We start from the raw sequence: 23,829 nt of genomic DNA, 5'->3' as shown, positions 1-23,829 counted from the left end.
CGCACGGTGTGGGGCGCTCAGACATATTTTTGTTGTGGGGCCACCACTTTTAAGCGGGAAATACTTTCACCGAGAGTTCAAGAACCCCCTTCCCTGCGATTGGCCAGTCTGAATTTCACCTCGTGGAGCAACCCTAGCGACACACACTTTCTCCATTTCGCCTGAAATTTACAACCTCTCCATTCATCATCACCAACTTCAAGCAGGCCAGGTCAAGTAACTTGCACCACCACAACTGGCAAGATGAAGGTACGCCAACAAACTCAATCGATCCTTTCAATGCGAAACGGCTCGCGGGCACTCAACGCAACTTCCTGCGCTGTCCCGCCGGCTGGATTTCGTGTTGCCCAGCTCGCGTGAACTTTTGCTGATCTGTCCGCCAACAGTTGAACATCTCCTACCCTGCCAATGGCAGCCAGAAGCTCATCGACATTGAGGATGAGCGCAAGCTCCGTGTCTTCATGGAGAAGCGCGTACGTCGACCCCGAACTGCCACCCGGCGCCGAAATCCGAATCGTTCGAACGAGCTGACATGTGTGTTTTTCAGATGGGTGCTGAGGTTCCCGGTGACTCCATCGGCGATGAGTTCAAGGGCTACGTCTTCCGCATCACCGGCGGTAACGACAAGCAGGGTTTCCCCATGAAGCAGGGTGTCATGCACCCTACCCGTGTCCGTCTCCTTCTCGCTGAGGGCCACTCCTGCTACCGCCCCCGCCGCACTGGTGAGCGCAAGCGCAAGTCCGTCCGTGGCTGCATCGTCGGCATGGATCTGTCCGTCCTCGCCCTCTCCGTCGTCAAGCAGGGCGACAGCGACATCCCCGGCCTGACCGACGTCGTCCACCCCAAGCGCCTCGGACCCAAGCGTGCCACCAAGATCCGCAAGTTCTTCGGCCTCACCAAGGATGACGATGTATGTTTCTTCCTGCGCCCATACTCGATCATCGCCTACCCAGACTAGCAGGACTGCCAGTCCGGGTAGAGTGTGAGAGGACCCTGTCCTTCCGGACAGCGGTACGAGTATCAACCAACGTTGTATTTAAATGCTAATCTGGCTGGAAACCTAGGTCCGCAAGTACGTTATCCGACGAGAGGTCCAGCCCAAGGGTGAGGGCAAGTCCCCTTACACCAAGGCTCCCAAGATCCAGCGCCTGGTCACTCCCCAGCGTCTCCAGCACAAGCGCCACCGTGCCGCCCTCAAGCGCCGCCAGGCCGAGAAGGTCAAGGACGAGGCCGTAAGTTTTCCAAGATGCTGCTACCTCGCCTCCCGCGACAGTGTTCTAACCATACTGCCTTGTAGAACGAGTACGCCCAGGTCCTTGCCAAGCGAGTGGCTGAGGCCAAGACCCAGAAGGCCGATGCCCGCAAGCGACGAGCAAGCTCCATGCGCAAGTAAGTTTTCTAGCGTGTAATGAAAAAAGGGGAATCATACCTTGGTCTTGTGGTTTGCATGCATTAGGAGTGGGGGATTCTCGGGCTTGGTTTTAGTCCACCACGAATGTCTTAGAGGCATATCGGAAAATGAAGATGCATTGATGCACTTGTGCTATACGCCAGCCTAACCTCTCGAACTTCTATGCACCTGCCTCAGCCGTGAATATATCATGACGTGATGTTTCCAAGGTGAATGTCCCGCCGACTTCCACAAGGGAGAGTCTTGCCCCTTTACATGGCTCCAGGTCGAGCAAGCCTCACTTCCGTCAAGTTCCAGTAGGCAGTGCCTCAGTATCCGACCTCACAAGCAAATACGTATGTATTTGGTTTTTTTTTAGCTTTACTCAATATCATCAGATAGATCAAAGCCATATAGTAATCTCAAACAATTCCGAGCCATAGGATATAAGGGAGACTGACCGTCTCCCATCGTCAAGAGACCAACTTCCCTTCTGACACTCATCCCATCACAACCAATTTTCAATATGGCGAATTTCACTCGAGCAGCTCTTTCCAGGGATAACCTGTTGTATCCGCATTATAGATCCCAACTCCAACATGATCTCGGATTCTCTCAGAATCTAGAAGACGAATCGGAAAGACAGAAGCTGAATTTCCTCTTGAGCTTCCTTGAGAAAGAAAATCTATTTGAGCTATCGCCACACTATCTACAACGCCTAAATAGAAGCTAACGGATCGCATTGGCTATTTTTGGATGCCATTTGCTTCTTGACAATAGGACTAGGGTTAATGGGCAAGGAAATCAAATTCTTGTCCGCAATCTTGTCCCATATATCCGAATAGAAATGGCCGCGCTTTACGACTTGGCCAAAAACATCAACAATCCCGATCCAAGGGGTCAAGTCTTCCTCCAGGATATCGCCGGGGCCCAATACGACCCCTGGTTCCAGGAGCTGTTGTGTTGCGTTTGGTTGGTACGGATGCTAGCCACATAGGGTGCTGGCTAGAGGGGAAATACGTATGTATACCGCCTTTATTTCCTTCTAATAAGCGACGTAAACTGTGATGTACATGCAATGCCAATTGTCCTTTACCTCCCCCGAGCCCTCCCATCTTCCAGACCCTGTAGCAAGAGAGACCTGCACTTCTCTCAAGCGTAGCCTAGTAAAAACGAAAAGAGCCGGCAAGGAGGCGTCCAAAAGCAACCCAGAATGCAGGCCTGCCAGTACCACCAATGCAACAAGAAACGAGGCTGCGATGAGAATTCTGTCTCATTTGCCTTGTATACGCAATTCATGATAGTCGTCGTTCCGTCCGTCCTTTCTATCTCCAATTCGCGCCAGCCATGCAATGGTCATCGAAATTAAGCAAAGCCAAAATACTCGCTTCCTGCAGTGATGGCTTTCATGATTTGAGAGCGAAGGGCATCGTAGCTCTCATACTCAGGAAGGTCAAGTTCTACAGCATGTTAGTCACCTAATAGGAAAAAGTTCTAGTGGTGGGAGTGACTTACGGTTGAAGCAGGTGTGTGAAGAGGGTAGTCGGTCCTTGTTTCCATAGTCGCGGTGGATGTTGAATCGATTAACACCGTTCATACCCTCTAGCTCCTTGAAGCCATTAAGAGGAACCTTGCTGGTTCCAGTGACGAACTGCAGCAGCTTGGCGCGTTCCTCCTTGTCAAATGATCGGAGTGCCCGCCAGAACCATTGAATCTGCTGAGACGATGGGTTATAGTTGTGGTACTCCGTATTGCTCTTCCAATCGTCAACGTCAATATCAGGAAGACCCGAGATGAGCAGCTCCAATTCCTGCTCGTTAAAGATAGCAATCAATTCTGCGGGGATGATCTCATGGAAGCCTGGTCAAGTTAGCGACAATCCTTCACCCAGGTAATGTTTGCGTAATAACTTACCTCGCAGGAAGCTCTCCATCTGCTCCTTAACAGAAGACAGCAACTTGTGCTCGACCACAAGGCGGACATAGTCGTGCTTGTTCTCTTCAGTCACAGCAACCTCTCGTCCATTGGGAATCAAATCGACGACATTGGTGACGCCGAACTCATCATCCTCGACAGAGAAAGTCTCCGTAATAATGTCCGTGATGTCGTTCTCGAGCATCCAGCAAAGGGACTTGTAGTAGTCGGGGTCAAACGATTCCATGTCTTTGACGGAGACTGACTTTCCGAGGATACGCTTGTAGACAGCACGGCTGAAGTAGCAGTCGAGTACTCGGCCCTCGTACAGGGCCTTGCCAATGATGCGCCCAATGAACTTGAAGAACATCAAATGCTCATCGTTGATACCGCTGAGCTTGTTCGGGTGAAAGGTGGTACGATCCGAGGAAACTGGTGTGAATAAGACGTAGTTGGCATCAAACATCTGTCGGGAGAGAACCTGGAACCACTCCCGAGTAACACCGCCAGCGTCAACACCTTCCTCGCCGTGGAACCGAATGTTGAGCTTTCCGAACTTCATCTCATCGCCCGACTTGAAGTAGAGGGACTTGAAAGAGTCATGGAAGACGTGCTCGCGACGAACAGAGAGTTGAAGTGGTGCGTACGACGGTCGGTTCTGGCTGTTTCCTGATCGCGAGTGGACGCTCCGGTTGAAGTAATTGCGCTTGTTGTCAAACTCTAGGACCTTGGGGTTCTTGACCAACAAAGCAAAGGTACCTGACATAAGCTTGGGATTGTTTCGCACCAGCTCGTTGAGGATGCGCCGATGGTCCTCAGTGAAATTGAAGAAGAGGCTAGCGGTACGCGACTCGGGCGCAGGGCTAGAGAGAACCATCTCCTTGCTCTGTGAAGGATTGTCGCCGGTTGTCGTGTTCTTGCAAACCACCATCATCGACTCGATAAGGGGGAGGAGAATGGTTGCTACGTTGAGCATGTTTTCTCGCTTTCGGATAGCGCTCAGGCAAGCGCTCAACTTCTCCCACATGGCTGAGAAGGTCGAGTTGTGATACAACGACGTAACCAGGTCTGCTCTCTCATCCTTGCTCTTATCAGACTCGGACTCCTCGGTCTTCTTCTTGTTGTCGAACAGATGGTCCAGAGCTGTCAAGACGCGGAGGAGTTTATTCTGCTCAGATGCTCCAGGCGAGAATTTTGCCAGAGCAACGCCTTGAATCTCGGTGCCCGATGAGGCCTTCTCAATGTGCGGCAGGAGTTCGTCCAAGTCTGAGACAATGTTCTCGCTGAGAAGGCGAGCTTGATGAACAAGCTCTTGGCCGAATGTAGCCTTGGCCCCAGGGATTGCGGAAAGGTTCTTGATGGTTGAAATGGTGTTCTGGAACGTCTTGGAGCTACATTCCCGAGCCACGAAGATCCTCACCGCCAAAGTAAGATTCTGAGCCGGAATGACCGGCGGCTGCAATTGGCGAACCTTTTTCGGGGAAGCTTCCTTCTTCTCTTCCTCTTTAGCGTTCTCATCCCCTGCTGCATTCTCCGATTGCTCGGCTTCGACAGTAGCCAGTTCGTTGTTGGCGCCACCCGATGTCGGGTTGGTGCCGACTGACTGGTCTGCAGGGGGTTCAGCTGGCTTGTTCTCCTCCTCCGCTCCATCCGCATCCTTGCGGCGTCGCTCGAGATTTTGAAGAGGCAGAGTCACACGGTTCAACAAGTCCGCAAGATGGGTCATGACCACCGAGCTTTCCATAACCAAGTCACGGTCAAGAAGAGACAGTAGTGAGTTGATTGCGTACTTGTGGGCCTTGGAGTCCTTGCCCTTTCCTTTGCGGCCAAGTGACCGCTTAAGAGTTGAGCCAACAATCTCGTGTTCAGTCAAGAATAGCCAGGGAATGTGCGGGTTCTTTGTGCTCAGGTCGACGAGAAGGTCCAGGCACTGTTGTACGATCAAGAGTGGCGACGTTTCCGAGTTTGTCTGTGTCGTGCTGCTAGTGGTCGCCAAAGTCGTCATGCTCCTCTTGAGAGTCTGTGGCGTCTTCTGATCTGCATCTCTGTCCTTATCCTTTGGTCTTCTGGCCTTCAGCGAGAGCTGGCCGAAGCTTCGCTCAACAGCACTCATGTCAGTACTACCATCCTGTAGGATTTGGAGTAGTGTGCTGATGACCTCAAGGCGGTTTTGACGATTCTCGCACACGTCGGCAAAGACGCTAAACAAGTAGTTGCGGATGGACCCTTGCTGAGCAATGAACATCAAGCGCAACAATGTGGCAACCCCAGCCTTGTCGAGCATTTGGACGACAGTTCGACGCTGAACCTTGTTTCCAGCTGGCTGGCCTGGTGGTCCTGGTGGAGGCACTCGAGTGACACCTCCTGGTGGGCTTCGCCCTGTCATCACAGAATGGTTGTGTTGCGTCAGAGCTCGAGCCTGAGCTGCCATTTCGGGTGGGAGTTGGTCCATAATATCTTCGCCTTGGTCCATGAGGACTTGTTCCCGAAGTGCCGGCGGGAAGGTCAGGAGAATGCTTGCTGTATCCATGTCTGGTTCAATTGGATTCAGACCACCCGTGGGGACAACCTGCCGGTTTTGGTCCTCGCGAGCCCGGCGGCGCTGCTCTTGACGTTCCTGCTGGGCAATTTCTAGACGCAGTTCCTCTGGGAGAGCATCAAGGAATTCTTGGAAAACTTCGGTTGATTCACCAGTCGTGGCTTCTTCGCGTGCCTGGGATCTCCTTGTGCTGATGGTTTGGGCGATGACCTCTTCCCTAAACTCTTCGGGTAACGCAGCGAGGTAGTCAGGGTCAATACCCAACTCAGTAACGTCGACTTCCTCGCCTCTAATTGTAGTCATGACCCGGGGTTCGTCAGATGCCAGTACTGTCTCGGCTTCTGAACGTTCTGGTCGAGCTGGTTCGGTTGGTTCAACACCTTCCATGGCGGTGCTATCCTCTTGTGCCTCAGCGGATTCAGTTTGGGCGTTGTTGGCGGCAGCCTCAGAAGCAACCCTCTCCGCAACCTCACGCTCTTCAGCTTCCTTCTTCTCTCTCTGAGCCTTTTCTTCGGCTTCTTTAGCCTCTCGGGCCAGTCGCCTCTCTTCCTCGATTTTCTTCCTCTCTTCCTCGAGACGCTTCTGAGTTTCGGCCTCCTCTGCCTTGACCTTCTTTTCGAGCTCAATGGCGGCTGGGGTGAGCTTGGCCATGATAGCGTTATTGAGCTTAGAGGCCTCAGCAACATGGCTGGGGCCGAAAATCATTCGCGCTTCCTCTTGGTAACGATCCAAGGTAGACTCGATGGAGAATGAAACTGCGTGCTGGGGCTCTTGCGCTGGGCCGTCTCGTCTTTGCTCATTCCTGGTTCCTCGAATAGTGCCAAACTCTCTGGCATCACGACTGCCTCCAGGACCAGTGATCTGCAAGTGGAAGGCTTGCTGACCATTTCGGCCCATGATCGGAAGAAACTCCATTAGCTCCCCGAGGAACCCCATAGGCCCGTCGATGACATGTCGGCCACCTGTACTTGAACCGAAAAGACCATCAGGTATTCTCAATCCAATCTGAGGATTGGCACTAATACGTTGAGAGCCGTCACGACCTTGATCGGTGCGTCGAAGAAGCGGGTTCGCGCCATCGTCCGAGTTTGACTGCGGTCCACCAGTACGGTGTGTACGGGAGAAGTAGCTGCGGAAGTCTGGAAAAGAAGGATCAGCAAGAGCAAACACGTTGCGTAGCGAACAAGACTCACCGCCGATGGTGTCTCGGCTAGTCCCGACCATGAAACCCGGTGGGAAAGGACTACGGTTGTCAACCCTAGTAAGCAGCCGTCTCCTGTTTTGGTTCTCCAGCATGAACAATTGGCGACGGTGCTCATCACCCTCGGGATTGAGTCCGTCCCATCCAAGTGCTGGCATTGGTGGGGGCTGATCGTCAACTATTGCGATGTTAGCAAGCTTTTCCGAATCTGGGCGAACCATGCTCTTACGAGGGTAATCGTCGTCGTAGACGTATTCTTCATCCTCAATGTCATCCTCGTCATCCTCGTCATCTGGTCACTGTTAGGACTTATCCCTCAATTATCACATGCGGAGCCAAAACTTACCATCCTCATCATGCCCTTCGTCCAGATAGTGGTCATCCAACCCATCCATCAAATCTGGGTCGTAACCCTCACCTCCCATGATAGCCCGAGCCATACCACCAATGAGGTCACCGGGGCCGATTTCAATATGTTGCCGGTGGACGTCTGCGTCGTAGTCAAGGTCATCTTCATCGACCTCCTCGTCATTTCCGTCGTGGCTTGCACTTTCCCAGCCCGAATTCCCATCATCATCGATTGGGTTGCCATCTTCGTCAACTATCTCAACCTGGTCTTCGACATCCTCCATGTCCTCGGAGTCGACCTCGTCGTCATCATCTTCGTCCTCACTGTCTTCCTCATCATCGTCATCATCCATGATGACCTCAACGACGCCAGGCTCGCCATGAAGGCCCTCGATCTCTCCCATTTGGCTAAGTTCCTCGTCTTCGTCGCTGATATTATCTTCGGCGTCCTCTGACATATCGTCTTCTCCATAATCCATCTCGTCGTCGTCGTATTCATCTCCGTACATGTCTTCGTCGTCATCATCCTCATCCTCTTCAGAATCATCATCTTCGCCTCGTGGTTCGAGCATGCCGAGGGCGGAGTTTCGATATAAGTCAGGGGTTTCTTCCCGATCGTCATCCAGGTCAGACAGGGAGGACGTAGAGGCAATATCATCGTCCCCGTTGTCAGAGAGGCCGTCTGAGGGCAAGATGTTCGAGTGGCTCAGCTCTTTGGCGGTCTCGGTCAGAACCCGGAGGACACGCAGAATGTACTTAATAGCGCGCTTCACTCCGGGGTAGTTGAGGTTGATCTCTGCAATCGAGGTCGTTAGTTTGTCAAGATAGCCTTTCTCGTACATCAATCTGCGCAATTGTGCGTGCGATCGGGATTGGATCCCATCAGAGCTTCTGCCGTTGGAGCTCTGCTCCTTGTCTCTCTCGCCAACCATGTAGTTCATCAACTCAGCGAGACATTGCATCCGAGAGTATCGAATCTCAAGTGGCTCGTCTGAGATCGGTGCCCTCTCGTAGGCCTTGAGCATTGTGTCGAGGACAAATTTGCGTACAAATAGCAGGTCTGGTTCATCGTCGTATGCAAACTTGTCTTTTCCGCGGTCAAGGGCTTTCTCACTGGTCTTTGCGACTAAAGCAACCAAAACCTTTTGCGCTTGAGCAGATGTTGCAGCCTTCTTCTTTGACGCAATTCCGTCGACTGTTCCACTGAGGTTGCCCTGGCATAGCAAGTCGTAGATCAAGTAGTTCAAAACACTAGATCGAGGCTTGATCGGGGTGCTTGTTGTCAGGGGAGCACTACGCTTGAAGTTGATAAACTCCATCTTCGTTCTGTTGTAGCTCTGGAGGAGCTCAGCCAAACAGTTCAGCAGGAAGCACCGATAGACAAATATGGGGTGTTCATCGGCTTTGAAGACGGGCTTTGGGGGTTTCTTGTCCTTCGAGTCCACTCCGGTGCTATCTTTCGAAGCTGAAGGCTGGTTCTCGGAAGTTGACGCCGTCTCTGTCTTCGAGTCCTTATCGACCACCAGCACTTCCTTATCGTCGACTTCGCGATAGTTGACCAGTTCGCAAAGAAGAAAGTGGATGACACCGTCTGGGTTCTCAACCACTGGTCGCTTACTCTCGTGGTGTGGCTTGGGTGCGTCAGTCATTTCCTTGTCCACAGGCTCGGTTGATGGCTTAATATCTTCGGCAGAAGTGTCATGAGCGTCTTGTCCTGACTCATCAACTTTTTCGGTGTCCTGATCGCTGCTCTGCTCCTTCAAAACCAAAGGCTGAGAGCGAGAGCCGTCGCCGCTTGATTGGGAGGACCATCTTGCGAACCGGAGCATTTCGTTGGTGACATCCACAAATAAGTCAGGGGCTCGAAGAGCGACCGACGCCATCGCTCGCAGATAGTTGGAGACATCGGAATGGCCGCGCTGGTTGCGCTGGAGGCCTGGGAAGCTAGCCTTGATCTCGGCACGCATAATTTGCTTGATAGTTTCCTCGTCCTCCACAATGTGGCGGAGGATAGTCATGATGTGTGCCAAGAGCTTGGTGTGCTTAAAGCGCTCTGAACCTGAACCTGAAAGTTGTTTTGCCATAAGAAACAATCGTTGCAGGTTCTTTTTGTCGCCAACCAACTTAGCCAACCGCCGGTTTCGTGTCAAAATCACCAGGACTCTCAGCGCTGAGACGGCCAGTGTCTCTTCCTTTCCTACTCGCGGGAGCAATTCCAGAAGGGATTCAAGAATGTCGGTACGTCGCGCGTCATCAACCAAGGGTGTACGCATCTCGACTACGGGCGCCTCGACAGGCTCATCCAAGGACTTGGGCGCCGTCCATTCCGCAGCAATGGGTCGCTCATCATGGCAAAGAAGAGTCTCAACAACAAGGAAAATGTATGGAATCCAGGGGGGCATCTCTTCGGCGGGCGTAGTCTGTGATGTCTTCAGGAAACCGACATACTCGTCAATTCTTTCCCTCAGCGTTTCCATGTTGTTTTCGAAAAAGCTCTGATCCTGGAGGAGCAGCGCAAGAAGGTGAGCGTATGCAGCAATGCACTTGCCGTTCCGCTTCTTCTCCTCCTCGTCCAGTGCCAGCGAGGAAAGCGCAAATGTCAGAGTCGACCCAACCTCCTCGTGGGCATCACTGTTCTGTTGTCTGAGGATCATGACCTGGATGAGCTCAGAGATCTCAATGGCAGATTCCGGGTGTGCCCGAATAACGTCCAAACACCTGTCAATCATGTTCTCCCGCAGTTGGTCACGGTACTTGTCGACATCTTCCTTCTTAGCCACGAGGTGGTTTTCTGGGGTTTGTTCAGAAGTTGGCTCCGAAGTATTCGCAGCAGAAGCGTCGATAGGCTGAGACTCTCCGGTCGTGCCAGGAGTCTCGCGAGTCTCGTCAGTAGCCTGAGATGAACGATCGATGATCTCACCCAGGGCGTCTCCCAGAAACCTGTCTGCAAGATCAGGTGGCGCGAGTTCCGGGGGCCCATCCAAAGACATTCGATCTGCCTCAGCCGTGCTCGGTCGGTTCGAGTTTTCCGCATCGTTCGCGGCATTGCCAGTCTCATTCAAGGCAGACGTATCAGAATCTTCCGATGGAATAGGGTTCCGGGGACCAGCAACCCCAGCCTTATGGGACATGCAATAGTCTCTAGCGACTGCGAGGTTTCCATTGGCTCGGTATACGGCCTCGTGGACCAAATCCGCTTCAAACTCCTTGCTTATGAGATCCTCCACAACACCCCGATGGGCGCGCCAGTCGAAGCGTACGTCGGTGTATTTGAAGAGCTGGAAGGGCTTTTTATCTCTCTGAGATGATTGAGTTTCATGGTCGCCCGCAGCAATTACTTTCAGAATGTCGAGTAATCGAATCACAGTCTGGTGGGGGACCTTTTCCACAAAATTAGAATCCCACAACTGAATGATTTCAGGTAGGACCGCCGCTCGAAACTCAACAACCAATTGCTGGTACAGTTGAGGTGTCTGCGACCTGTCTGCAGTACGAGGTTGCAAGGTAAAGTGGTTGCTGGTGTCGGAGAGATATTTTCCATTGACGAGGGTCAGATACAAATCCAGGATCTTTTTGAGGCCGAATGCAGCCACCTTGGACTTGGAAGACTCCTCAGAGGTGGTGTCTGAACTCTGGGTAACTGCCTGGGAGAAGACCTTGAGCATCGAATTCAGAACATCCATACCACCCTCCTCCTTGAACGCAAGGAGCACAGGCATGATAATCTGGACATTCGAGCGGTCACTCGAGCGGGCAGCGGGATGATCAATCAGCATCTCGGTGATGGTATGGAGCATGATGATCCAGAAATGTATGTCTTTGGAAGTTGGCTCGGGGCTTGCCACAGACGGGCCAAGTTGGTTCAAAACGGTGTCGGCAAGAGCCCGGGCAATTTCCAGGTGGCGAGGCCTAGGATACTGGTCTCGGGGATCTCGCTCGCGGCGAGGCAGTAATGCCTTTCCCAATGTCTGGAACAGAGGGAATGTGGTTGGAATCATTGGGTGGAGGAGAACTCGAAGCGTCTCATAGTTCTGGAACCGAGCACTAGCCTGTTCTTCTTCCGTCGGGCGGCTAGGTCCCGGTTCATCTGCTCCACTCTTTGTCTGCCAATTCCCGGAGTTGTTGAGCATATCGGGGAGTGAAGCACTGTCATCAGCCTCCGGCTCAGGGTTGCTGCTGCTTGTAGTCCCTTCGCCCAATGGAGCATGGCGCCTAAACGACCAATGTTGAGGAACGACAGTCAGTTCTCCGGCTTCTTCTGCAAGGACGCCACGCAGCAACGGGCCGATCGACTTGACCAGTCGTAGGTAGTAGTCGTAGACGTTGATCGGATAAAACTGCAGAGAGTTTGACCTGGAAGTAGGGAAGCAGTCGGAGATGATCTTGATAAATGTCTGGGCATTCAGAAGGGCCTTGATGATCTTTGTGCCATTCCTAGTGACTTCAGAGAGATCTTGATCGTTAGAGATCAGGCCCGGGTCTGCAGCTAGAATAGGCGCAAAGTAGGGTGGCACGGCATCCGTTTTCGTTGCCAAAGGGTGCAGTGTGTCGATGGCCGACTGAGCACGTTGAAGGAGAGAGGGCAATCCACGAATTGGCGAGTGTTCGATAAGCTGCGAAACTACCTGGCTGATGATTCTCGAGGCATGCGAGTCACCAAACCCAGTCGGAAGGCTGGGGGATTCACAAATATCAAGCAAAAGATCGAGGCCTCCGAACTGCACAAAGTTTCCCTTCAAGGTCGAGTTCGAGATATAAGAACTAAGGAAACTTCCCAGAGCGAAAATGTATGGAACTATCGAGTGCTTGGGTGAATCTCCTCGGTTGTCGTCCTGGGTCTCAGTTGGCGCAGAAGCCAGAGCATCGGACATGTCGACGTCTGTATCTCCAGGGACAGTAGACTCCTTGCTCTTGTCGGATGGCTTGCTGACGGGGGTAACAACGGCATTCTCATCGACAGACATTGTCTTCCCATCTGAGTCGACGAGTAGCAGCCTGGCACCCCAGCCTGCAGCTCTTGCCTTTTCGATACCAAGGAAGCGGACTCGGGCAACCAGGTCGATCACGGCGTTGGAGATAGACATTCGCAAGGATGGATGGTGGCGAGCAAGCTCATCGAAGCTAGCTCCGACGTTGTTGGCTAGCTCGGCATCCACCTCCATGCAGCGAACATGGGTAGGGCTCTCGAAAATCTCCAAGAAGCTATCGAAAGCTCTCGAAGCAACAACCATCCTCATTCCCACACTGTTCAGGGAAATCGAGTTCAGTACTTGAGGTACCACAGTAATGGCGTCAGTTGAAGGGAGAATTCCAGAGGCCAAGGACTCTCGAGATCTATGTTGGAGAGACTGCTCGGTCGGGGGGTGTAGGCGCGTGTCCTGGTCGAGAACTGGGGCTGTAGTGTTATCCGGATAGTCGAGGTCATCACCACCTCGGTCGGCCGCTTTCTGCTCCTCGACGACCTCTTTAGGAAGAGGGCGACCAGTGATAGCCTCCAGGTAAGTCCGAATCATGCCAGATTCAGAAATGGCAGCGAAGCTGGTAGGGTCGTTGTTGATGAAATCACTGAGAATGGTAACGGAGTTTGTCCAGACGACAGAACCAAAGCTCTTCTTATCCTCAATGATATCCCGCAAGCTTCCCAGAAGATCGGACTTATCAGCCAGATTGCGAAGGAGGCGGTCTGTATTGCCGCCGTAGCTATAGGAGTTGGACATGATGTGATGGACAAACTTGAGAAGCCACTTCAGCGTCTGCTGTTGGTAGTATGGTATCTCATAATCGACCGCACCGGATTGCTGCACTGGCGTTATCCCCTGGCCTGATTTCTGGAGGGTTTGGGCCTCGTTGACGGTGTCCACAACCAACTGAGCTACAGCCTCCAAACCCTTAGCATTGAAAAAGGCAGTAAATGCATTCTGATATGTCCAGATGAGACCATCTAGGAAAGCAAGAACCATGGAATGGTTCCGTTGTGCGACGGCTGAGCGAATGTTGAGGATCTCGACAAGAATCTCCATGAGTCCCGCGGAAACCATCTCGCTGCCGACGCGGGTAGCCATCGATAAGTGGAGGGTGAGCGAGAACAAGTTATTCCGCCATTCATCAGTTTCAGTGACTTGGTCACCCTTGTCGCTCTCATTGTCCTCCTTCATACCGGCAACAGCTTTGCGAATGACGTAGAGCAAGATTCCGTGGTTGACATTTGCATTGAGAGCAGATAAAACATCCTGGCATCTGGCATGAAAGTTGGAGATTGCCTCCAGTAAAGCTAGGGCAACTGCTTGCAGCCACATGGGAACGTCAACCTTGCCATCAGCTGAGGGGTGGATCAGTTCTGCGAGTTGATACACCAGCTGGAATCTGCGGGTCTCGTCTACATCCTGACGAAGAACTTTTTCAATGAAGTTCGACTCCGTGTGGATGTAGGCCAGATTGGTGATTGCCAATAGGCGGACAGCTAGGAGTTGTTGTCGTTCCTCTCGCGAGCCCATGAGAACCTTGGCAGCTCTGAGTCGATGAAAAGCCTCGTATTTGGATGCTGGTGGCAGATCCGCAGGGCATCTAGAAACCAGGCCATACACTGGCGTGGAGGCAACCACTGACTGAGATAGCTCAAACGTCTTTGGTCCCGGGGCTGTAGATTCGTCGGCAACAGCAGGTGTGCGAGGGCCAAGAGGAGACGAATCCTCTCCAAAGTGGTTCCGCGATTTGGGAGTCTGATGTTGGTGTGAAGTCATGGTAGAGCTACGTCTGAGAGGCGTCGGGGTGGATGGTGCTGATGATCGGCCCAGGTCTAGAGGAATGGTGGAGTCCTGGGTTGCATTCTGAGGATAGTAAGTGACCTTGACGTCACCCCAGCTGTTCCATCGCTTATCTTCGGATGAAGCGAGGGCGACTAGGTCATTCGCATGCATCGATGTGATTGTCTTGGAATTGCTGCCCTGCGCTTTATCCTTTCCTTTGGCAGAACCGGGAGTGTGGGAAGGCACAGGATCCGATAAACTGATGATGGGAGTTTTGACGAAAGGCAAAGCCAGTTGCTGGACGCGGTCAAGGTCGATATTGTAGTGGTTCGCGAGAAGCGCGGTGCTAATCTGCCTGGAGGCGTTTCCAATACGCTTGACGGATGCTTGGTATCTTTGGGCCAGCTCAGAACCGACCTCGAGGGTGGCGATGAGTACGGTCAAGGAAGTGGTGTGGAGGAGATCGTTAAGGTGAGTGCTGCTGGCATAGATGCTTCTGTTACCACAGTGCTCAAGCAACATGCGGGTGAATCTGAGAACCAGTTCGATGAGCTGTCTGTCGCCATCAACCGGAAATCCGAGATCCACCAGCTCCTCCATGGACCACTGTTTCTCGTCACTGAACACCGAGTCCTTGGTCTCGTTGAGGAGCACATCGCATCCAAACTCCCGGGGTTGAGGGCCTTCGTTCAGTTTGTAAGTTGCACAAAAGTGCTCGAGGAGGCTGTCGAACCGATTCAGCAGCGGTATCCAGTGGTAAAGATCGCCTCGTCCGAACGGCCATCGCGATGGAAAGCTGGCGAGGTGCTGTGGCAAGAGGGGTAGAGGGGTTGAAGATGCCGACTCGACGTAGCTCTTCAGCCAAGGAGACTAGCGGAGGTCGTTAGCAACGTCAGGATGGTGATCTGGGAGATTCAAGAGCTTACCAAAGTCTCCTTGTGCTTCTGCTGCATCGGCTTGGTAATCTTCCCCATCGTGAAGGTGGAAGCGGCGGAGCCGCAAAAAAACAAGGAAGCTCCCCCTCCACTACAACCGGGTTACCTGACCCGCCACAGCGGCAGTTTGCTCTGGGAGGCGGAGTGCCCAGTCGTGGACAGCTCCTAGTATCGGGAGGGGTCTTGGGCTTGTGCCGGGATGATATGCCTGGACTGTTGCCGAATATCGGTATGTCAGGCTGGCGGGGTTGCAGATGGAAGTTTCGGAGGCTCGCGGGTCGTCAACGTGTGTCGCTGGTAGCCAGGACCAGGGTATAGGGAAAACCGTCGGTGCCTATGACTGGGCACGCTGGTCTAGACGCGGGGTGATGGAGAAGGTGCAGTCGCGGTCGCCGGAAGAGAGTCGTGAGCGACCGATAAAGCTTGGATTAGCAGTCCAAGGTCGAGTGCAGTCGGCCTCTGGGATAGCTTTGCCAAGGGTCAAATCGGACCGGGTCGACAGAAATCAGCTTGGCCCACCTCGCAGGTAGCCAGCTCTTGCGGGGAAATGAGGGTATCTCCCAGATGAAGAGAAAAGCGGTTGGTGAGGATGTGGAGAGAATGTGTTCAGTGAGAAAAGGCGTATGCCAAATCGTCAGGTTGAGAAGTGCAGGTGGGCCCTTGCGTAATGGGTGCACCAGTGTAGGTGGAAGCTGCCAGGGTGAAGGCGAGGTACCTCTGGGGCCAGGCTTGGGCTGCAAGGTACAACCTAGAGGTAAGGCCAGGTCGGGGTGGACCGGATTATCTTTTCGGCTGCTGGCCCTCCACCTTTTATCGGCTCTGCCTGCGATTAACGTACAGCCTGGTCCGAGCGAGCGTCAGATTCCCCGGACAAGCCCTGTGTCCTGGCCTTGATTATCAGGTACGAATGAGCATTTCGTCACTGATTTCCAGGTTTTTCTCGGGCGCACCAGGCAGTCATGGGCCTATTGTGACACCAGGTGCCTAGGTTCTAGCGTCTCCGTTGAGGCTACGTTTGTTCTCGCATCTCGCCCAGGGTTGTTTGTTTACTCGCCATTGTCCGCGAGTGTAACCGGCGGGCTGCATGACAAAAGCATGCAAACCACAAGTTTGGTTGCATTGATTCCGCGACCGCCACTTATCATGGAAGCCAAAGATGTCCATGTGTCTCCCTGTCACACCTTGCCTCTGCATGTCATCTTCGGTCAAGGATCTTTTTATCCCATCAATGATGAGATCCAACCAAGTATATAGTAATATTTCAGAGGTGGTGTTTGCAGTCTCCATCATCCGATGCACATGCCAAACTTCGCGTTCTCCTATCAAAGTTCATTCTTCTGCGATGTACTTTTGTTTCTGTATAGTAAATATTCCCCAACCATCGTGTTGAAAAGTCTCCCAATTCCCCCCCTGTGTCAGATGTGGTTCAACCCAAGTAGCTTGGGAGAAACCATGGTTGTCCTCGACGAGGTGGATTACTGTATGGTGATTCGAGAAATGCAATGACGTATCGAAGTAACTTCTACCACCTACTAATTTAGAGCTTCTGGCCACGGGTGGCAATGGAAGCTAGCGAAATCAACCAACAGGGCGACAGACAAATGAAGTCTATAAAATAAATAAAGCTGGATCGCGGATCGCAGCTTAGATGCAATAGGATTGGTAAATGTGATTGAAGTAGCAAACAAATCGAACCGTTGTTCGAACTGGTCTAGGGTAGGAATACGGGCACAAATTTGGACAATGGACATGCATGGATGTCTCGCGTTGTCCTCGTAGAATTCGATGCCTGCCTTTGTGAACCACCTCTAGTGACGTATCAATGCAGACGCTAGACTCGTCATAGGCTAGACTTGATTTTCTCCCAGTGATCAAACACTGGTATTAGGATCAGGCCCCTCATCCGGCTGGTCTGTTGAGTGGCGTTTTCGGGCTTGACATATTTGATACGTAGTAAGTCAAGTCAATATGCCATACATGGTCCCCATACCAACGAGTAATTACGAGATGAGATGATGCAGGGCCATACTCATCTTGTCGGGGTAAATAGGGATGCATTGGTGGGTATCCGAAAGTAGGGTAGATCTATTGTGAAGATGATCATTCTACTACCACCGATATCGCCGTCCTCCAACTGCGTACGAATCGACCCAATTGTATCCAAGTTTTGATCTAGCTCGATATTCCTTTCTTGGACCACGGCAACTTTGCAACCCGCCTAGCATATGGTACGCGGCGCCGCCAAAGCCGCCCCTGCGTTAGTGCGGTCACGGAGTTTGTCGGCGAGAGCCATAACCAAGCCGCGCGGACAAGGTTAATAAGACAGCACGAAACTGGACAAGACGTTGGTGGGAGGTCTGCCAAGTCAGTCCTTGTCCGGACAAGGGAGAGAGAGGCAAGGGAGGGTAGAGCAGGGAGGAGGGGCAGCACAAATGCCTTGGACCGTTGTGCAGAAGACCGGCTAGAACAACAAACAGATCATCCGAGTACCCTGTGCGCGTAAGCCAGTGTTTCTGGACGTATCGCCACTATTTACGTCCGGGTGGTGTCGTACCAGGCGAGCAGACACAATTCCGCAGTTGGCCACCTCTGTGAAACACGGACTCGGGGGCGTGTCATTGGCTGACAGCGGGCATCAAATGAACAACCATGGCTCCATGCCGATGCAGGCCTGGGCGGACTCTGAAACAGGGCTTGGAAGGTGGCAAACCCCAGTTGAGAGCCTTCATCTGCCTGTCCTGGTGCGTCACTGCGTCTTTTCTTTCCGGCAGGCCTGCCCCAGGAGCGAGAGCGAGGGCGAGAGGTGGTTGAACACAGCGTGTGAGTGAGTGAGTGGGTGAGTGAGTGAGTGGGTGAGTGAGTGAGTGGGTGAGTGAGTGCATGTGTGCGTGCGCAGCGGTGGCTGTCATGATCGCATCCGCATAGCTGACTAGGGGATTTTGGACAGGCATTGTTCCAACCTCCAGGCCACTTTCGGCAACTGCTGGAACGCGGTCATGTACCTGCACACCGACACACACCGCCAGATTCCGTCTTGCTTTGGGGGGCAGGGACCGAGCTAGCGAGGTAATTTGAGATGGAGGTGCAAGCGGTCGACAGACGGCGATATTTGCATCAAGACATAGGTACCTAGTTCGGTGGACATCGATGCGAGCACAGTGATGCAAGGAGAGGCTCGCATAAGTTGCCGCAGCACGTTATTACTACTTACTTATGCCGCCATCTAACCAGTTACCGTATCTTAGACAGCGTCCGTACCTGGGGGTCCTGACCTCCAGTTGCTTATCGGACATTCAGGGAGGTGACGCCCAAGGCTGGTCCAGGTCGCCCAAGGCTGGTCCAGGTCCTCCACTCTCGCTCGTTCTATTATGTAGTATCCACCGAGCAGCTGAAGGGTATTTGCACCCGATCGATCCGCTGGAAATAAGGGACGGGGGTGAACCACGTCTTCCCAAGGAACCGATAAGGGGTTGATTGACGAGTGGCTTCCTCTCATCACGGCAAACTGCGCCATCCGTGAGAGTACGGAGGACAAGAGGCCGGAACCATTGGAGGCGTTCTGGTTCCATTCCAGGGCGTGCGGGCCAAAGTTATAGGCTGCTTCCAGGGCTCCGTCCGCCACCCCTAGTCGCTAACTGCGCGCCTGCTGGGTGTCCCTGGGGCTGGCTGGCGCTGCGCAGGGCCGCAGACAGGTGGCCGCTACCTGGGAACACCACCCCGCTAGCATATTCCATTCCCCGTTTTTTTTGGGAGGGTCCAGTGCCTCAAAACCCCAAGTATCTCGTCTGTCCCGTGTCCCGAGTCGCCAGAGACGGAGCGGTCCAGGTGCCATCTTCAACGCCACAACCCCCGGGATTTCTGGTTGCCATCAGCATTCCTCGCCTCGCCTCTTGGCCCCAGCACTTCTCCTGCATCCAACTACTCCTCGTTCTACGCCGGATTGCCCTCTATCTGCAGCAAAACCCCGTGCATGGACGGCAATCGAGGGGCCACATCAACTCCTTCCTACGCCTCGTATACTCGACTGCAGACCACCTCTCCTGCGCACAGAGCCACAAAGGGACGGCCACGGAGCCACTATGGTCGAAGCCATGCCGCAACAGGAGGAAGCCACCTCGCTGCCGCCCCAGGCTGACACCCAAAAGCAAAAACAGCAGACGCAGCAGACGCAGAGAGACATGGAAGAAGAAAAGAGACTCTCGTCTGGCACAGAGTCTGGCACAGACTCTGAGGACTCCGAGGACGACGATGACGATGTGGTAGGTCCAGCCCGCCCCCCTTGCCTCACTACTGCAGTCACACGACAGACCGCATCTCGATCTGGAGTCACATCCATGCTAACAAAGTAGACCACCGAGCACGATTCCTTTGAAGACGCCGTCGATAGGTCCCCGGTTGATGCGTCCCCCGCACGCTCTCTCACCAAGAGATCTGTCTCTGTCTCGGTCCCTAAGCCGGAACCGCCATCCTCCGATCGATCCCTAGACTCGCCCCTCGAGCCAGCCTCGAGTAAGACACAGGGCTCGGAAGATCCCAAGGACCGCAGAGACAGCAAAACCGACGACGAGGACTCAGAAGACTCGAGCGACGACGAGAGCATGGACGAGAGACCGCCCGTCCCACGAAAGCCATCCGTTTCCCACCGCATCTCCAACACATCCAACCTCGACAACGTTAGCCTTGACGACGAAGCTCCGCCCCCACCGCCTCCCAACGGTAGGTTGCACCACCAAAACAATATCTTCAGATATACCAGCCAACTGACAGTGATACAGACCCGAAGAGCCCCGAAGAAAGACCACCGCTTCCTAAGACAATATCGCTACACAGCATCACAAATTCTCTTCCTGCTATGCCATGGTCCCCGCATCCCGAGTCGCCCTCTAAAAGCCCTGCCCCGCCATCTGCCACCATCGCACCTCCACCGCCTCCTCCATCTCAACCCGCGCCCCCTGCTCGAAAGCTCACTAGCCCCTTCTCCTGGCTCTCGAGAAACTCTACAAGCAAGGAGAAGGAGCCCCTCCCTCCTCCACCCACGCAGACGACACGACGAAACACGGCCAGCTCGATTGCCACACTTATGAGCAACCCCGAGATGATGCTGAGCAAGCTGGAGGAAGAGAAGGACGGCGGCTCGCCTTCCATGGATGGCCCACGCCGAATGAGTCTTCGCGACAGGTTCAAACAACTTCGACTGCAAGAAGAGGCTGCCCTTGCGAATGGAGAGAACCAGGATACCGAAGGAGCTACTAATGCGACCGGCCTTGGCCTCATTACAACTGGAGAGGAGCTTTCCGCAGGCGAGAAGCCCCTGCCATCCCCAGTCCCAAATCCTACTTCTGGCCTGGCGCCAGGAACCATGTCAGGCGTGAATGCAGGTCCCTCCGCCATCTCGGAAAGTCAGGTCGATTGGGATCTCTGGCAGTCGGTCGTCTACGAAGGCCCGGCTGCTGTTGCCCGGACAAGCGCAGAGGAGTTGAACAGGGCGATCGCAACTGGTATCCCTAGTGCGATTAGAGGAGTTATCTGGCAAGTTTTGACGAACAGCAAGAACGAGGATCTGGAAGTGGTCTACAAAGATTTGATTTCCCGGGGAACAGATAAGAGCAAAGACCGCCATAGCAACAGCACCACCAACAGCGCCCTGAGCAATGGGAACCTCAGCGTCCAGAGCGGCGATGCCATTACATCCTCAGCCTCCTCCGTCAACTCGGACAACTCTGGACCCAACAGTATGCCGTCGCCAAACACTGAAAAGAGTTCAGAGGCGATCTTGAAAGCTCAGGCTGCGGCCGCAGCGGACCGAAAGCGAAAGGAGAAGGAGGACGCTGCCAACCTGCAGAAACTTGAAAAGGTCATCCGCCGCGACCTTGGTGCTCGTACTAGCTACTCTAAGTATGCAGCTGCGTCGGGGCTCCAGGAAGGGTTGTTTGGAGTGTGCAAGGCATATGCCCTCTTTGACGAAGGCGTTGGATATGCCCAAGGCATGAACTTCCTGATCATGCCGTTGCTATTTAACGTGAGTGACACGCAATCAATGCCAACAGCTCTTTCGTGCTAACCATTTTATAGATGCCCGAACAAGAGGCTTTCTGTCTCCTCGTACGATTAATGAACCACTACAAGCTGCGAGACCTGTTCATTCAGGACATGCCTGGATTACATATGCACCTCTACCAATTCGAGCGGTTGTTGGAGGACTTCGAGCCAGCCTTGTACTGTCACCTCCACCGACGAGGAATTTCCCCTCATCTCTATGCCACCCAGTGGTTCCTGACACTCTTCGCCTACCGTTTCCCCCTTCAACTAGTACTCCGCATCTATGACCTGATTCTCTCCGAAGGTCTGTCAGCCATCCTGCGATTTGGAATTGTTCTTATGCAAAAGAACGCGTCCACTCTTCTTGGACTTTCCGACATGCAGCAACTCACCACCTACCTAAAAGATAAGTTGTTCGACGTCTACATCGACAAGGACCCAAGCCACGGTAGTCTTCTTGATAATGGCTTCTTTGGGAGCTCGAGCTCTAATATGGACAAGGAGGTCTATCGGGCAGACCAGCTTGTTAAGGATGCCTGTGAGGTCAAAATGACGCCCGAAATGTTGAAGGCGTACACTGTGGAGTGGGAAGAGAAGACCAGAGCGGAGAAGGACCGAGAAAACGAGGTCCAGGAGCTCCGAGCTGCGAATCACAACTTTGCCATCAGAGTCCGGAGGTTGGAAGAGAGGGTTGAGGTCAGCGATCGTGAGCAAGCTGATTTCGCCACGGAGCTGGTTCGCACCAAGGTTGAGAACGAGGAGCTCAAGGATGAGAATGAGAGCATGAAGGGTCAGGTCCGGGAGTTACGGATCGTCATTGAGAAGCAGCCAGAGGAGATCGAAGAGAGCTGGAAGCTTGAACGCGACGACCTGATGAAGCGTAATCTTCATGTCCATGAAGAGAACCAAAAACTGGAGAAGGAATTGTCCGAACTAGAGGAAGAGCTGGTGTCGACCAAGATGCGCTATGCAGAGGTGAATGACCCCACAGACTCAATCATGTCACAATATGCTAACATTGCCTTGCAGATTAATTCTCAGCATGAGACCCTCAACCGCAAATGGACCGACCTCAAGCGCCAGTTCGTTTGAGCCTTTCACAAGGTCTTGGTGACGTGGTCCTCGTTCCTTCTCAGTGGACCATTCTTCATGTACAAATTACGTCTCTTCTCCGATTCCGCCATCCCGCCTTTCTCTTCAGACGGAGTTTTGCCTGCTTGGGCGGCACAGCATTCGCTGGTTGAGGTGAGCCGCTCACGAGGTGGTAATGATGGGAACCGGAGCAGACTGGCGGCATGTTTTCCATACAAGCACACGAGTTCCCATTGACTCCGGCATAGAGTGGTGCCGCATGTAGGCGTTCCTGGCTTCTTTACTTCTTCTCGTGGTTGAAAGCAAAACTTTTGTATTGTTAGTGCTATGCAGGCGGGCAATAGGAAATGGTGAAAAAAGCACCCCAATAGATGTGGCTAGACCCAATTATCACGATTAAAGAGAAAAGACCTTGATTATGAGTTCAATTCATCGCAAGAAATTTTTTCATTCCCTATGGACCCGATCCGATGCTCATGTGAAGCTCTTCATGCCCTGAAATACCAAGACAGCGAGAAATCCGTAACACCATACCAAGGGTGGACACTCTTTCACCTAAGTAGAACCACTCTACTTGTGGGCAATCTTGCGCTGGTAGAAAGCCAGCTCCTCACCCTCGAGGATGTAGCCGTCACAGCGACCGGACTGGCCGGGTCGGCTGGAGACGACGGCGAAAAGACGACCAGCCTCGAACTGCTTCTCGAGAGCGTTCTCGACCTTGCCGTTGGCGGAGAAGCGGGCGGCCTGCTTCTTCTCGACGGCGTTGCTCTTCTTCACCTCCTCCTCGACCTTGCCCTCCTTGGCGGCCTGGGCCTTCTGGCGTCTTCGGCCGAGGGACTGGCCGTAGTGGGCCTCGTACCACTGTCGGAAGGGAGCGGCATCGATCTGGATGACGGCGCTCTTGGTGAGGGTGTTGGTTCGGACCAGCTCGTTGTTGGAGGGGTGGTAAGAGACACCGATGACACGGGTCTTGCGGGTGCAACCCTCGGAGCCCCAGGCGAAGTTACCAGAGTCGAGACGGAGAGCACGGTACTTGTGGTTACCGCCACGGGTTCGGACGGTGTGGACACGCTTGGCACCAATACGGGTGTTGGCACCCTGGCGGCCAGCCTCGAAAGCGCGCTTCTTCCCTGTTGTGAAAGGTCAGAACGTATGTCCAAAGGACTATACGGGCTTTCGGAATTATTACGCACGGTAGTAGGCGCGCTTGGCACCGGTAGCGGATCGCTTGTGGCGGGAGTCACGAGAGATACCCATGATTGCGGTTTCTGTGAGAAGGAGAAATGTCCAAGTGGTTAGCGGAGGTTCTTTCAGGGCGACGACGGGAGGAGAAGGGGAGACGAGAGATGAAGCAACTCAATCAGCTGGATATCAAGACCGGCAGTCGTCGATGTCGTTGATCAGAGTATTGAGTCGTCCTCTCGCGGGCTGGTACTAACCTGATGATGTTGGCGGTCACCAGGCAATCGAATTGGCGGATGTGGGAGGAGTGAACTTTTTGGCGGAGCGAGCGTGAGGATCTGAGTTGCATACAAAATTGTGGTTGTGGGCTGCGTGCGGGTTTCGCTAGCCCACGGTACGTACCTCGGCGGCACCACGGAAGGTGAATATTCCGAATAGCCCTC

At 53.4% G+C, this 23,829-nt stretch overlaps 4 protein-coding genes across 4 annotated transcripts; 2 read left to right on the top strand and 2 right to left on the bottom strand.

Moving 5' to 3' along the window:
• The first annotated feature begins 113 nt into the window (after positions 1-113).
• On the top strand, positions 114-1,826 carry BGZ61DRAFT_443602 (ribosomal protein S6e-domain-containing protein). The gene is made up of 5 exons (XM_046244889.1): positions 114-249; positions 387-473; positions 548-910; positions 1,065-1,232; positions 1,298-1,826. Exons 1-5 carry the CDS (start codon positions 244-246, stop codon positions 1,391-1,393), a joined length of 720 nt encoding a protein of 239 aa, XP_046109829.1. The 5' UTR covers positions 114-243; the 3' UTR covers positions 1,394-1,826.
• A 929-nt stretch (positions 1,827-2,755) lies between these two features.
• BGZ61DRAFT_528288 (uncharacterized protein) lies at positions 2,756-15,112 on the bottom strand (the record flags this gene model as incomplete). Its single annotated transcript, XM_046253232.1, has 7 exons — positions 2,756-2,850; positions 2,906-3,250; positions 3,305-6,982; positions 7,037-7,222; positions 7,274-7,336; positions 7,391-15,008; positions 15,065-15,112. 7 exons carry the CDS (start codon positions 15,110-15,112, stop codon positions 2,756-2,758), a joined length of 12,033 nt encoding a protein of 4,010 aa, XP_046109828.1.
• A 4,040-nt stretch (positions 15,113-19,152) lies between these two features.
• Positions 19,153-22,204, top strand: BGZ61DRAFT_528287 (rab-GTPase-TBC domain-containing protein; the record flags this gene model as incomplete). Its single annotated transcript, XM_046253231.1, has 5 exons — positions 19,153-19,332; positions 19,423-19,789; positions 19,849-21,092; positions 21,146-22,087; positions 22,142-22,204. 5 exons carry the CDS (start codon positions 19,153-19,155, stop codon positions 22,202-22,204), a joined length of 2,796 nt encoding a protein of 931 aa, XP_046109827.1.
• A 304-nt stretch (positions 22,205-22,508) lies between these two features.
• BGZ61DRAFT_133939 (ribosomal protein S8e/ribosomal biogenesis NSA2) lies at positions 22,509-23,732 on the bottom strand. The gene is made up of 3 exons (XM_046237194.1): positions 23,546-23,732; positions 23,398-23,472; positions 22,509-23,334 (listed from the first exon to the last, which is right to left on the bottom strand). The coding sequence occupies exons 2-3, from the start codon at positions 23,459-23,461 to the stop codon at positions 22,775-22,777; spliced, it is 624 nt and encodes a 207-aa protein (XP_046109826.1). The 5' UTR covers positions 23,462-23,472; positions 23,546-23,732; the 3' UTR covers positions 22,509-22,774.
• Between the last annotated feature and the right edge of the window lie 97 nt (positions 23,733-23,829).

This window comes from Ilyonectria robusta, assembly GCF_021365365.1.
Source record: "Ilyonectria robusta strain PMI_751 chromosome Unknown BGZ61scaffold_3, whole genome shotgun sequence".
NCBI lineage: Eukaryota > Fungi > Ascomycota > Sordariomycetes > Hypocreales > Nectriaceae > Ilyonectria > Ilyonectria robusta.
Note: the sequence above shows the minus strand (reverse complement) of the source record. Positions and strands in the feature narration are given on the sequence as shown.

What these genes read in the sequence shown, in the direction of transcription:
- BGZ61DRAFT_133939 (XM_046237194.1), bottom strand. Translation starts at nt 23,461, where the DNA reads ATGGGTATCTCTCGTGACTCCCGCCACAAGCGATCCGCTACCGGTGCC. An exon ending in TGCCAAGCGCGCCTACTACC is followed by an intron (nt 23,335 to 23,397) that starts GTGCGTAATAAT and finishes CTTTCACAACAG; the next exon opens with GGAAGAAGCGCGCTTTCGAG.
- BGZ61DRAFT_443602 (XM_046244889.1), top strand. An exon ending in GTGTCTTCATGGAGAAGCGC is followed by an intron (nt 474 to 547) that starts GTACGTCGACCC and finishes TGTGTTTTTCAG; the next exon opens with ATGGGTGCTGAGGTTCCCGG. An exon ending in GCCTCACCAAGGATGACGAT is followed by an intron (nt 911 to 1,064) that starts GTATGTTTCTTC and finishes CTGGAAACCTAG; the next exon opens with GTCCGCAAGTACGTTATCCG.